This window comes from Scyliorhinus torazame, chromosome 17 (genome assembly GCF_047496885.1).
Source record: "Scyliorhinus torazame isolate Kashiwa2021f chromosome 17, sScyTor2.1, whole genome shotgun sequence".
NCBI classification, from domain to species: domain Eukaryota; kingdom Metazoa; phylum Chordata; class Chondrichthyes; order Carcharhiniformes; family Scyliorhinidae; genus Scyliorhinus; species Scyliorhinus torazame.
In genome coordinates this window covers 184,832,912-184,846,005 of record NC_092723.1, presented here as the reverse complement: position 1 = coordinate 184,846,005, position 13,094 = coordinate 184,832,912, and the positions used below count along the sequence as shown (strand labels likewise).

Sequence of the window (13,094 nt, the reverse complement as noted above, 5' to 3'; positions counted from 1 at the left end):
CTGATTCATGTTTCTATTCGGCCAGTCAGGTACATGTTGATGTTATTTGTGGGAGAAACCTTCAAACAATCCATCTGTTCTTTTTAAAGTTTCGGTGTGGCAGCATTTGTAAGAAAAAAAAATTTGATTTCAAAATATTCAAATAAGCCTTGAAGCGCAAAAGGAAAAGTTTATTTGGAAAGATATTTAAGTATTCTCTAACTAGATTGGAATGAGTCAAAGATGTCTTCGTCCCAAAGTTAGGTGTGAATTTTTATGTCAGACACTTTTCCGACGGCAGCTGTTGCTGTTGTTTTCTGTAAGATTGTAAAAGTCCAAGGCAAGAAATATCACTCATTCCTAGAAACCCTAACTTCACTAACATCTTGAATTCATCAACTTGCCTGAGAGATATTCCAGACGTGATCCTTGAGGTTTTTTTTTCTCAGAAATCTGCTTTTTCATTTTCTTTTTTATTAGTTAAAGTTTGTTTTTTGTTGAGCAACTTTCTGGGCGCTCCATATTTACTACTACAGCAGCTTGTATTTACTTTATTTAATGCCTTTGATGTTAATATTTCAAGGGTTCCCCGACCACAGCCAAAGACAGATATTAGGAGTGATGCCAAGTCAAAGCAGTGGACTTGAGAAATGTGGAGAAGTAGAGACTGCCGAGAGGTAGTGTGTGGGGGTCTGGAAATGTGCCGCTATCATTATCACAAATGAATTCTTTTGGATTTTGGGAAGGTGATGACATTGTGGTATTGTCGCTTGGCTAGCAATCCAGAGACCCAGAGTAATGCTTTGGGGACCAGAGTTCGAATCCCACCACGGCACCTAGTGAAATTTGGAATTTGATAAAAATCCAGAAGTATAATGATGACCATGAAACTATTGTGAATTGTCATAAAGACCCATCTGGTTCATTGATGTCCTCTTGGGAAGGAAACCTGCCGTCCTTTCCTGTCTGGCCTACATGTGACTTCAGACCCACTGAAATGACAGTGAAGGGCAATAAATACCGGCCCAGCAAGTGACGCCCACATTCTATTAATAAACAGGGGAAAATAAAGTGCATGGTGGGTGGGGGTGAACGGAAGGGCGGATACAAAAATAATTATGGTCAGGCTTAGGGGGAGTTGTACGGCTGGATAAGGTTACAGAGATAGGGATGGGAGGGGCCACATGAGGATGAAAATTAAACTTGGGGCACAAGGGGGAACTAGTAGCAGGAATGTGCACGTAAATGGAACATAAAGGGAATTTAGGTTAAGTGGGCATGGCAGATATCGGGAGCGAAAGGAGACAGTATGAAACAGCCCAGTGAACGCTTCTCGGCCTTTTAGCTAAGATCAAGCGAAGCGGTTCTCGGCCTTTTGGCTAGGATGAGCGTGGGATCAGGTCTCATGCCTGGATCTGGTATGTCTTTTGTGGGGACCATGAATTGGATTCAATCTGAATTGGTTTTGGAGCAGGCAAGGAGATGGATTAGGGGTTCGTCCCTGTCCACACTCTGAGCTCTGGTTTTGTAACTCAGAAAAAGTCATTTTAAAAAATGAAACAGCCCAGTTACACCCTGTGATGGAATCAGGTCTACTTGTGGGCACTGCAAAGTCAGAATGGTGAGTCCAAAAACCCAATTGGGATAATATGCAATTTAATATTTCATTTACTTCATTGAAACTCTCTCATCTTCCCGTTAGTTGAAGTTTACCTAATCGTGTCTCAATACACACTCGATTATATGTAGAATGGTTCTTGTTGCTGTTTTGTGTACTCTCTGATTCGTGCATGCCTGCTTTAAAGGATGGTGACATAAACTGCACAGAGTCCTCAGGTCTGACAGGTGCAGTGTGTAAATTTGGCATAATCCTGGTAGTTTACACCCCAGTGTTTCAGTGATCTCTACAACATTACTTCCCTCCTCGTATTAGAAGTGATAAGCACCCACACAATGTAATGCAGCATGTTACACTTTCAGTTTGTTGCCACTCCCAAAAATCTGACCAGGATTTGAAAGTGTTTGTTTTGTACAGTGAGAAACTTTTGATATATGGGGTGTTCCAAGTTCTTATTTCTTTGGGTCAACAAATTTTGTAAGTTTGTAACTCGAGCGCAATGGTTCTCGGTAAACATGATTTTAGCAATGAAGTGACTCGAGCATTAGGAACAACGTTATTACTGCAGTACTAAACATAAAGTGGTTCTTGGATGGTTGAACTGAGATGGGCCAAATGTTTGTCTTATTGTCAATCTTGTGACAGCAATTTTACTGTTTTACCTGTGGTAATCATTTTCATTATTGTTCTTGGGTACATTGTATGGCACCTCAACGCTCCCAAATGGAGCGAATGAAAAAAAAATCCGGCAGGGCACCCACGCCCGTGGCCACAATGGGAAAACGCGGCTGGCAGACCCGAGAATCTCGCCTGTTGTATGATGTCTACTAGATGTGAGTCTTCATGGATATTGGATACCATTAGGATTGGATTTAATGTGGATCACATCATCCGATAGTTTGTCAGGACTCAGGACCATCTTCTTACATAAAGAATGACATTTGGATGAGGCACCAGAGGGAGTTTCGTCATCCTGGATTTAAAGGAATAAAATGACGGGTAGGGGGCAGAGTTGGAGGAGGAAAAAAATTCTAACGGTTGTTTCATTTATTTTTTAGAGCCAGAGATTGTTGGAGAACTTAAGAAAACTGAGTTCTATCAGAACGTCGGTATGTATTTTACTTGTATCTTTATGACATTTGGAAATTGAGTGGAATAAGCACCACATGGTGATTACTTAAGTAGTGGTAATGCAACATTAGAATACAAAATTTCAGAGGAGGGATTTTAATATTCACAATTTTAGTTATTAATTATACTTAGTTAATTGGGAATAATTAAAAACAACTTGCTGGATGTAATCCAGAAATGATCATGTTAGTTTTAAGAAAGATACTGTTGCATTTGAGTTTTGGAAAAATTAGAACTTGCTGTACTGAACAGATATATAGTGTGGAGTGTTCGCTTTGTAAAGTTTACACAATCATTGCGGGCTGGAGAAAAAAGATGCCTTTTTAAAAAATGTGTCTTTTCCTTCAGTTTTGTCTTTGTAATCCAGCATTTCCTCGTGTCTAGTGTGATTTTTTTGAAGCGTGCACTTAATATGTGACATTTTAATTTTTAACTAAATTAATGAACAATTATTAAAAAGATTTTACTGTAACTTGATAATGGTTACATAAAATCTTTCCTATCTGTGAGTAGTTGAATTTAAATATTTGCATTGTGCATCTTTATACTTCTAAATGTGGTAGTTAAATAACTATCAACCGGGCAGCACGGTGGCACAGTGATTAGCACTGCTGCTTCACGGCGTCGAAGTCCCAGGTTCGATCCCGGCTCTGGGTCACTGTCCGTGTGGAGTTTGCACATTCTCCCCATGTTTGCCTGGGTTTCGCCCCCACAACCCAAAGATGTGCAAAATAGGTGAATTGACCACACTAAATTGCCCCTTAATTGGAAAAATGAATTGGGTACTCTAAAATTTATTTTAAAAAAATAACTTATCAACCAATTGGATTCTCGATAGATCAGTTACAACAACAACATTAAAATTGTAGAACACCTTCTAAGAAATTAGAAGCTTGATCAAACAAAGAAGGAGACATGAGAAAGGGTAACCAAAAGCTTGAACAAAGGTATTAAAGTGGGTTTTAAAAAAGGTAAGAGAGGTGGAGAGGTTGAAGGAGGGAATTCCAGAGTTTAGGGTCTGGATGTCACAGCAGCCAATGTTGGAGGGGAACAGCGTGGGGAATGCACAAGTCCATAGTAGAGGCATACAAAGTTCTCAGAGGGGTACTAGGTTAGTGAAGGTTACAATGGTAGGGAGGGGTGAGGCCATGATTGATATGAACATAAGGGTGGATACTTTACATCGGAGTTGTTGGGCAACTAACTGGAAGCTAAAATAGGTCAGCAAGAACTGGGGTGATGGGTTAGCAGAAACGTTTATAGATGAGGACGTTTGTAGTTGGGAGGCAATGGAATAGTCAGGTCTGAGTCCAAGGCCCGAATCAGGGTGTTTGCAGCAGATAGGGTAAAGCAGGGCTCTTCCTGAGACTGGCGATGCTGCAGATATCGAAATTGGAAGGCTTTGTGAGAGATGATATGCTAACTAGGATCCCAAAGTTGCAAATTTAAGACAGTGACTGAAAAGGGTAATACAATTACAGCAAGATTGAGGTTTGTGGAAGAGGCTGAAAGCAGATTATTGTGGTGGAAGCCACTATTAAATTAATAAATGTTGCCTTTCACTGCTAGCTATATAATCAATGTTGGGCCCGCAGTTGTTCACAATTTACATAGACGATTTGAGTTGGGGACCAAGTGCAATGTGTCAAAGTTTGCAGACGACACTAAGATGAGTGGTAAATCAAAAACTGCAGAGGATACCGGAAGTCTGCAGAAGGATTTGGATAGGTTAGGTGAATGGGCTAGGGTCTGGCAGATGGAATTCAATGTTGCCAAGTGTGAGGCTATCCATTTTGGGAGGAATAACAGCAGAATGGATTATTATTTAAACGGTAAGATGTTAAAACATGCTGCTGTGCAGAGGGACCTGGGTGTGCTGGTGCACGAGTCGCAAAAGGTTGGTGTGCAGGTGCAACAGGTGATTAAGAAGGCTAATCGAGTTTAGTCTTTCATTGTTAGAGAGATGGAGTTCAAGACTAGGGAGGTTATGCTGCAATTGTATAGGGTGTTGGTGAGGCTGCATCTGGTGTATTGTGTTCAGTTTTAGTCTCCTTACCTGAGAAAGGACATATTGGCACTGGAGGGAGTGCAGAGGAGATTCACTAGGTTGATCCCAGAGTTGAGGGGATTAGATTATGACGAGAGATTGAGTAGACTGGGACTGTACTCATTGGAGTTTAGAAGGATGCGGGGGGATCTTATTGAGACATATAAAATTATGAAGGGAATAGATAGGATAGATGCGGGCAGGTTGTTTCCACTGGTCAGGGAAAGCAGAACTAGGGGGCATAGCCTCAAAATAAGGGGAGGTAGATTTAGGACGGAGTGTAGGAGGAACTTCTTCACCCAAAGGGTTGTGAATCTCTGGAATTCCTTGCCCAGTGAAGCAGTTGAGGCTCCTTCTTTAAACGTTTTTAAGAAAAAGATAGATGCCTTTCTAAAGAATAAAGGGATTCGGGGATATGGTGTACGGGCCGGAGAGTGGAGCTGAGTCCACAAAGATCAGCCATGATCTCATTAAATGGCGGAGCAGGCTCGAGGGGCCAGATGGCCTACTCCTGTTCCTAGTTTCTTATGTTCTTATCTTATGTTCTTATGTATTCCTTTTGCAAAAAATCACCAGATTGGGCCCCCTCCTGTTGAAGCGATAGGAAGAAACTATCACATTCCTCAAAATCCTCCCAAACTATTAATAGCTGTTATAGAACAGCATTAACAGAGGGTTGGGACTTGTTGTGTGCCCAGCTTTGGTACCAGGGAATGGTGTCTGGTTTAGGGAAGAGAACTTTTGTCTTTAGAAATAAAGATCACATTTGAACATTATATTGTTGGTTTTGGGTAAAGCACAATCTCATATTTCAAATATTGTTCTGACTATTCCACAACAGAGGAGTAATTTTAAAATGAGCTTTTAATGATGAACTATTTCTAGTTGACAGTGTTTAATATTTTTTTTGTAATAAAGCTGGTGTCTCTGAATCATTTCAGGAGGTAATCACCAAACCTAAGGAACTGACATTTACTGGAAAGTCTGTAGGAAATATCTTGGGGAATATTCTTTTGGCAATTGTAGGTGGAGTAAAGTGATGCCTGCTGAACTGTTTATTACTAACTTGCACCCAATTCTTTTGAAACGTTAATTATATGTGGCTATAAGATGTAGAGGTTACATGATCCATTCAGTGTCCAATTTTCTAACTTCAAAAAGCTTTGTCTAGTTTAGTGTACTTATATCCATCAGAATATTACCAGTTGGGGCAGCACGGTGGCGCAGTGGAGTCCCAGGTTCGATCTCGGCTCTGGGTCACTGTCCATGTGGAGTTTGCACATTCTCCCCGTGTTTGCGTGGGTTTCGCCCCCACAACCCAAAGATGTGCAGGCTAGGTGGATTGGCCACGCTAAATTGCCCCTTAATTGGAAAAACTTGATTGGGTACTCTAAATTTATTTTTTTAAAGAATATTACCAGTTTAATATGGTTAAATAGCCTAATATTTACTGCAACTAGAATAATATCTAGATGGCAAGAAGGCTGTTCAATCTGGAATGTATTGCCGTACATTGGTAATACCTGCATCTATATATGGTGAGGCAAAATCTGCCTATCAGCTTACTATCTTAAATAATTAGCTGCTAGTTGGGAAAAGTGGGGGGGAAATCCCCAGTTCCACTTGTATATATTTTGTAGAATAACTATTGGAAAAGAGAGAGGCACAGTAGGTTTGACACTGGGTCTCTCACCTCAGTAAAAACTCAGCCAGGCTGATTGGAAGCAAATACTTTTTGCATGTGATATATTTGAACATCTCAATCCAAACAAGTGAATATAATTCAGGATTAACTGGCAATCCCACTGTTACAGTCTCAGTTGGTGTTATAACTGGACAGGAAGATCCCAGAATGGAACCCTCACTCAAGACCATAATGTCCTCTTTTAAAAAAATATAAAATGTGGAGGAAGAGAGTCACAGGGCCGTTAATTAGTTTTAACCCAAAGCATTTATTAGACAATTGGATTATGATAAAATACTCCTTTACTCTCCCCTTACCTCAACAGTTACACGGGTTTTAAGATTAATGTGGGTTACAAAGTACACCTTGAGCTACAATGGTCATCTTAACACAAAAAGCCCCTTTTAAACACAAGGCACACTCCTCGCTGAACCCAAGTAAATATCAGCCGATTTTTACTCCGAACCCTCCAGATATTTCTTACACCGTGAGCCATCTTGCCTCACTGAACTCCAGCTTCCACACCAGTGATTTCAAATTCCGCTTTCAAAAGTCACACACTCAAATCTTTTTAAAATTATGCATTCCCTCCACTCCTTCCATCAAGATTTTACACCTCTCCTTTCAGGTTTCCTTTGTCTTAAAGGCTTTTACACAAACTCCGAGTCCAGCACTGATTTTTCACAATTACTTCAAATCATCTCTCCCAAACTATAGTGATTTTTCACAAGCCTTAGCACTACTGCAGATATCTTTCTGGTCTCTCATGATCCAATGCCTTTTCAACTCTGTGATTACTGAACAGTAACCTATTCTGATTCCCTGTTTCCTCTGTTCCATTAACTTCCGACTTCTTGGGAACTTCTCTTCATTTCTCTACTTTCCTTAACTACCTGGACTTTAGGTTTCTGGCAACTGTTTTCTTAACCATTACTTCACAGTATGACTTTTCTTCTAGCAAGGCTGAGAGAGATGTTCCCTCTTTAGTCTTCTAAATCCAACTGCTTCTCGTGTGAGAGCTGCCTTCTCTCTCACTATCTGTCTCCAAATTGCAATAAAATTCAGCTAAACTAATACTTCAATGCTTCTCTACCTTACAAGGCCCCAGTTGCGATACAACAACTGCTGTTTATTCACTCTTCATGCCGTAGCCTCCTCTAAGCACCATAGAATCATAGTTGGAATTGAAACCAGCCTCTCGCACACAAACGCTTTTGTCCAGCATGAATTTAACTATAGGTTTTACCCTTCGAGGAACAAAAACATTACATTAAACCCACTAAAAACTATACCTTATTTCTAATGTTTACTAATACAAGCATAGATCCCTTAAAATTGCCTTTGTTTTCCTAACGCTGAAGGGCCCTAGCATGAATTGCTTTGGGAAATGGAAATAAAGGTCACATTGATGCTGTAAGGGTTGCATCGCTGAAGTTGGGGGCTGAGAAATGTTGGGCAAAGAAGAGGGAGTTTTTTTCTGTGCTATTATCTGACCTCTGAGTGCTCATTCCTAAATACTAACATTCCTCAACTTGATGAGTGAAAAAAGCTGTCGATATATTTCAAGGTTTTCTGGATCTGTTTTTTATTCTTCCTATCGTACTGAAATTATTTTTTACCAGCTTGTGACCATCTGTCCGTTAAAGCCTTGTAACAAATTTCAGCCTGTATATACCTGTGGAATTTTGGATACTTTATTAACCATAAGGAAAAAAATGTCTGAGACTATTATACTATTGTAAGTGCTGCACTGTGGCACAGTGGTTAGCACTGCTGCCTCTCAGCTCTAGGGTCCCGGGTTCAATTCCAGCCTCGGGTGACTGTCTGTGGAGTTTGCACGTTCTCCCCGTGTCTGCGTGGGTTTCCTCCGGGTCCTCTGGTTTCCTCCCACAGTCCAAAGGTGTGCAGGTTAGGTGGATTGGTCATGATAAATTGCCCCTTAATGTCCAAAAGGATAGGTGGGGTTACTGGTTTATGGGATAGGAAGGAGGTGTGGGCTTAAGTAGGATGCTCTTTCCAAGGACCCTATGGGCCAAAAGGCCTCCTCCTGCACTGTAAATTCCAGGATTCCTGCCACTTTATACCAAATACTTTCGGACTCAGTGTTACGCTCATTTTTATTATCCTTTTACCGATGACAAACTACTGCAACGCAATAGACCTATAGTAAATCTTTGCTGTTTTACTTATTTAAGATTTCTTTAATGACTGAATATGATGCTGCAGCCTTGTCTTTTCTCAATGTGCAACCAGTTAAAGTTAATGTTAGAGCTGTACAGGTGCCCGAAAATAATTATTACAATCCCAGTCATTCCTAAACAGCCTTCTAACCAATGCTACAAAATGATATGCTTACGCGAGTGGCTCCGTAAGTGTTTTCTCTTTGCACCAAACACAGAATATATTTTTAGAACTTTGTTCGAGAATTGTTTGGACAGTAAATGGACCATGTGAAAATGGCTGTTCTTCTATTAACTAACAATACTTGGCTCGGAATGCTCATTTCATGTCCTGTGTCGGTCAAACCAAACTATGGATTACTGCATGTGCATGATGTAATGTGATCTTCATTTTATTTGCACGCGTAGTAAAAGGAAGTGACGTTGACATAGGTGAAGGACAATTTAATTCTTGCATGGCAATGAAAGGCCTTTGACATACCAAGAAACATTCTGTATGCATTCTATTAAAATAGTTGTGCTTGTTGACACAGTTATCGAAAGTGATAGTACAGATAAAGAAGTCCTAAATCCAATAGAACGACCCTTTGCCTTCATAATACTACAATTTCAAAAATTTGAACTGAGAAGTGCTGAGATTGAGTAAGAAATTAATATTTCACTGTAATTTTCTGAGGTTTCACCTCTGCTCTTTTAGACTATTTGGATTTTTAAAAATTCTATATACAAACTAAAATTATAACCAAAGTTAATTGAAATTTTATCTGATGCCAAAATGTTAAACAGTTTGGCAGTGGATCCAGATTTGGATACAATTAGGAATATGCAGTCGGGGTTAGCAAAGTTACTTTTGCAGTCAGGTATGTATTACTTAAAGAAGATAGTCTTCCATCGAATTAGGAAGTTTTCTGGGCCGTTCCATTTTACTTGCAAACCTCTACATTGGCTGTTACTGCACAAACATTCGTTCTATTGAATTTTTAATCAAAACTGATGTTAAGTAGATGTAGTTACGTTTTAGTGACCACATTGTGGAATACTTCAATGTGCAAAGATGATAAAATGTGCCACAAGACCTTCAATCATGGCAGTGGCGCCTCTTCAATTACTTTTGTTTATTTTTTGCTACATTTTGATTATTGCCAGTTCCTTTATATCCAGACACCGTGCACATTTAACTTCATAACCAGCGGCCGGCCATTCCAGTCCTGTACAAGCCACTCCTGATATTTTACAGTGTGAACATTTCATTGGTTCCTATCTAGTGAAAGGAAAGATTCAAACTAAAACAATACTCTTTGATTCAATTTGTATATATGACTAACAGTTGCTTTGAAAACTCAGGAGGAGGGGGGTATTTGGAAACCAGAGTATTAAAAGAGCTGTTTTGTTCAAATCAAAGATGACAGTTTAAAAATATGAGAAATGACCAGATTCAAACTCCTAAAAGAGAGAAAAATTACATATGTCCAAAAATAAAGATTCATTACACTCCCACAATGGCAGGAAATTCTAGCAGAAGCTCTCGTTACATATTTGTTTGGTCGGAAAAGTTAAGACTTAGTGGAAGTGTGTAGATAAACAGGTGCGTATTTTGTGGAATAAATTTGTATGATATTTTAAACATAAATGTGATGTTCTGCTACTTTTAAATGTTGGAGTGAAGTTCTGTGGAGGCATAGGAAAAGTACAAAAGGAAGAAGAAAACGAAGAACTGCTTTAAACAATGGATTTGGGGACAGTTTTGAAGGGGGAGAGAAGCGAAGAGGCAATGCCCTTAGGGATGAGTTGCCAGAGGATAGGATGAAGGTAGTGAATGTGAAAAGGCCAGAGAATGAGGATTAGTGTGTGTTGGGATGGAAGGGTATATGGGTGGATGATATTGCAGTGATAGGGGCAGAGAGTACCATGGAGGGAATTAGGATGAGGATTTCAAATACTTACGAACATACTAAACAGGAACAGGAGTAGGTCATTTGGCTCCTCGAGCCTGCTGTGCCATTCAATTAGATGACTGCTGATCAGCTTGTGTTCGAATTCCACCTTCTCATCTACCCTCGATAGCATTTGATTCCCTTACCGAACGAGAATCTATCTACCTGCCCCTTAAAAATGTTCACTGAGTCCAGCTCCACCACCTTCTGAGGCAGAGTTCCAATATCACACAACCCTCTGAGCGAAAAACATTCTCCTCGCCTCTGTCCAAAAAGGAGGACCCCGGAATGTAACCCAGCGGAGGAAAGCAAACCAATGCAGCTTAAAGAGGTTGGGTGTGAGGGGCAAAGGTGGGGCTCAGTGAGGGTAGGAACAATGCAGCTTCGATTTGGACAACTTGCAGTTTCTGGGGAATGGTAGAGACCAGAAGTAACCAAGGCGATGAGATAGTATTGTGGAAGTGGAAAGAAATGATTTTGGTGATAGATACAATGTTGTGTTTAAATCTCATCCATTGATCGTTTTGCACACTCTGATTCAACCTGATTGGTTACAGAGGGAATTAAGCAGTGTTAAGAAACCAAAGGTGATGGGAGCTGAAATTGATGCAGGCGATGAAAATTATGACTCAAGTACTGTATAATTAATGTTCTAAATAAAAAATACATAAAAACAAATCTTGATGTGCTGCCTCTCTCTAATTGAGCTTCATCTATCTTTCCTAGTCTCATGACCTAATTCTTGCTATTTTATTTATTTTCTTGCCAATATTCTCTTCTTTCCTTCCCGTCCCCTCCTTTACTGAAGACATTAATTCCTTGCTGGATGCCGATCACCCTCTGGTACCTCGTCCAATTGGCCTTTCATGTGTGAGCCATGACGGTGAGTGCCAGCAGGATAGCCGGTTATTGGAAACATCGCAGTTTGATACTGTCTTTGCCTGAGCTCTACACAGCAATGTCCAGGAGAGGTTGCTGCTTAGTAATCAGGAGAGCGGTAAATTTTGCCTAACCTTTTCTTTACCTCAATAATAATAATCTTTATTAGTGTCACAAGTAGGCTTACAGTAACACTGCAATGAAGTTACTGTGAAAATCCCCTAGTCGCCACATTCCGGCACCTGTTCGGGTACACCGAGGGATAATTCAGAATGTCCAATTCACCTAACAGCACGTCTTTCGGGACTTGTGGGAGGAAACCGGAGCACCCGGAGAAAACCCACGCAGACACGGGGAGAACGTGCAGACTCCACACAGACAGTGACCCAAGCAAGGAATCAAACCTGGGACCCTGGTGCTGTGAAGCAACAGTGGTAACCACTGTGCTACCATACCGCTCGTGAACTACCATGCCGCCCATGACCTAACCCTAAAGACATTGAAGCTAACTTGTATACTTGTTTGACTGTCCAATTTGAACTGTAATTCAGCACAGGCTGCGGATCTAAATCTAATTTTACACAGACTATGAATAAAACCTTTAATTTTCCTGACCTGTGTGCCTCACTATTGGGAATAACAATGTTTTACCAAATACAATTTTATTTTATTTCCTAATTTTTAGAAAGAAATAAGTTTGTGATTTATCCTTTTTCCATTGTCTCACTGGCCTGTTCCAAAGCTGACACCCACATTTCTTCCCTGATTGGCTGAAACTAAAAGTGGCTGCAGTGTATACCATCTACAAGGTGTGCTGCAGCAACTCATGAAGGTTCCTTAGACAGCACCTTCCAACCCCACCACCTCTACCACACCATCTTGACTTGGAAATATATAATAATCTTTATTAGTGTCACAATTAGGCTTACATTAACGCTGCAATGAAGTTACTGTGAAAATCCCCTAGTCGCCACATTCCGGCACCTGTTCGGGTACACTGAGGGAGAATTCAGAATGTCCAATTCACCTAATAAGCACATCTTTCGGGACATGTGGGAGGAAACCGGAGCACCCGGAGGAAACCCACGCAGACATTGGGAGAACGTGCAGACTCCGCACAGACAGTGACCCAAGCCGGGAATCGAACCTGGGACCCTGGCACTGTGAAGCCACAGTGCTAACCACTGTGCTACTGTGCTGCCCACGTATCATACCGTGCCTGCTCCTTAACAGTCTCTGGATCAAAATCCTGGAACTTCCTCCCTAGCAGCACTGTGGGTGTACCTACCTGATGTGATCCTCAGGTTAAATTCCCACCAGTCAGCTCACCCCCTCAAAGGGAAAAGCAGCCTATGGTCATCTGGAACTATGGCGACTTTATCTTACCTTTACCCACACCGTATGGATGGCAGCGGCTGCAGAAGGCAATTCACCAGCCTCTTCTCGAGGGCAATTAGGGATGAGCCATAAATGCTGGCCTAGCCAGTGACACCCACACCCTGTGAACATGTAAAAAGAAAATCAAGTGCTAAGTCACTAGGAAGGAACCTACATGTTATGCTGCACCTGTGTTGAGTGCTCCATTTGCTCAACAAGCAAATGTTTTTTAGTTGTGCTTACTCGACCAGTTCTCTGCTGGCGG

At 40.9% G+C, this 13,094-nt stretch overlaps 1 protein-coding gene across 6 annotated transcripts in view; it reads left to right on the top strand.

Annotated features, from left to right (window-relative positions):
• pdxdc1 (pyridoxal-dependent decarboxylase domain containing 1) overlaps positions 1 to 13,094 on the top strand; it is a 111,481-nt gene that overhangs the window by 75,671 nt on the left and 22,716 nt on the right. For 4 of the 6 annotated variants that reach the window (XM_072481822.1, XM_072481823.1, XM_072481821.1 and 1 more), the window contains exons 13-14: positions 2,656 to 2,706; positions 5,717 to 5,797. In XM_072481822.1, the coding sequence (XP_072337923.1) occupies positions 2,656 to 2,706; positions 5,717 to 5,797 (132 nt within the window). The remainder of the gene's footprint in view (positions 1 to 2,655; positions 2,707 to 5,716; positions 5,798 to 13,094) is intronic. The other 2 variants (XM_072481825.1, XM_072481824.1) reach the window with 1 other exon arrangement.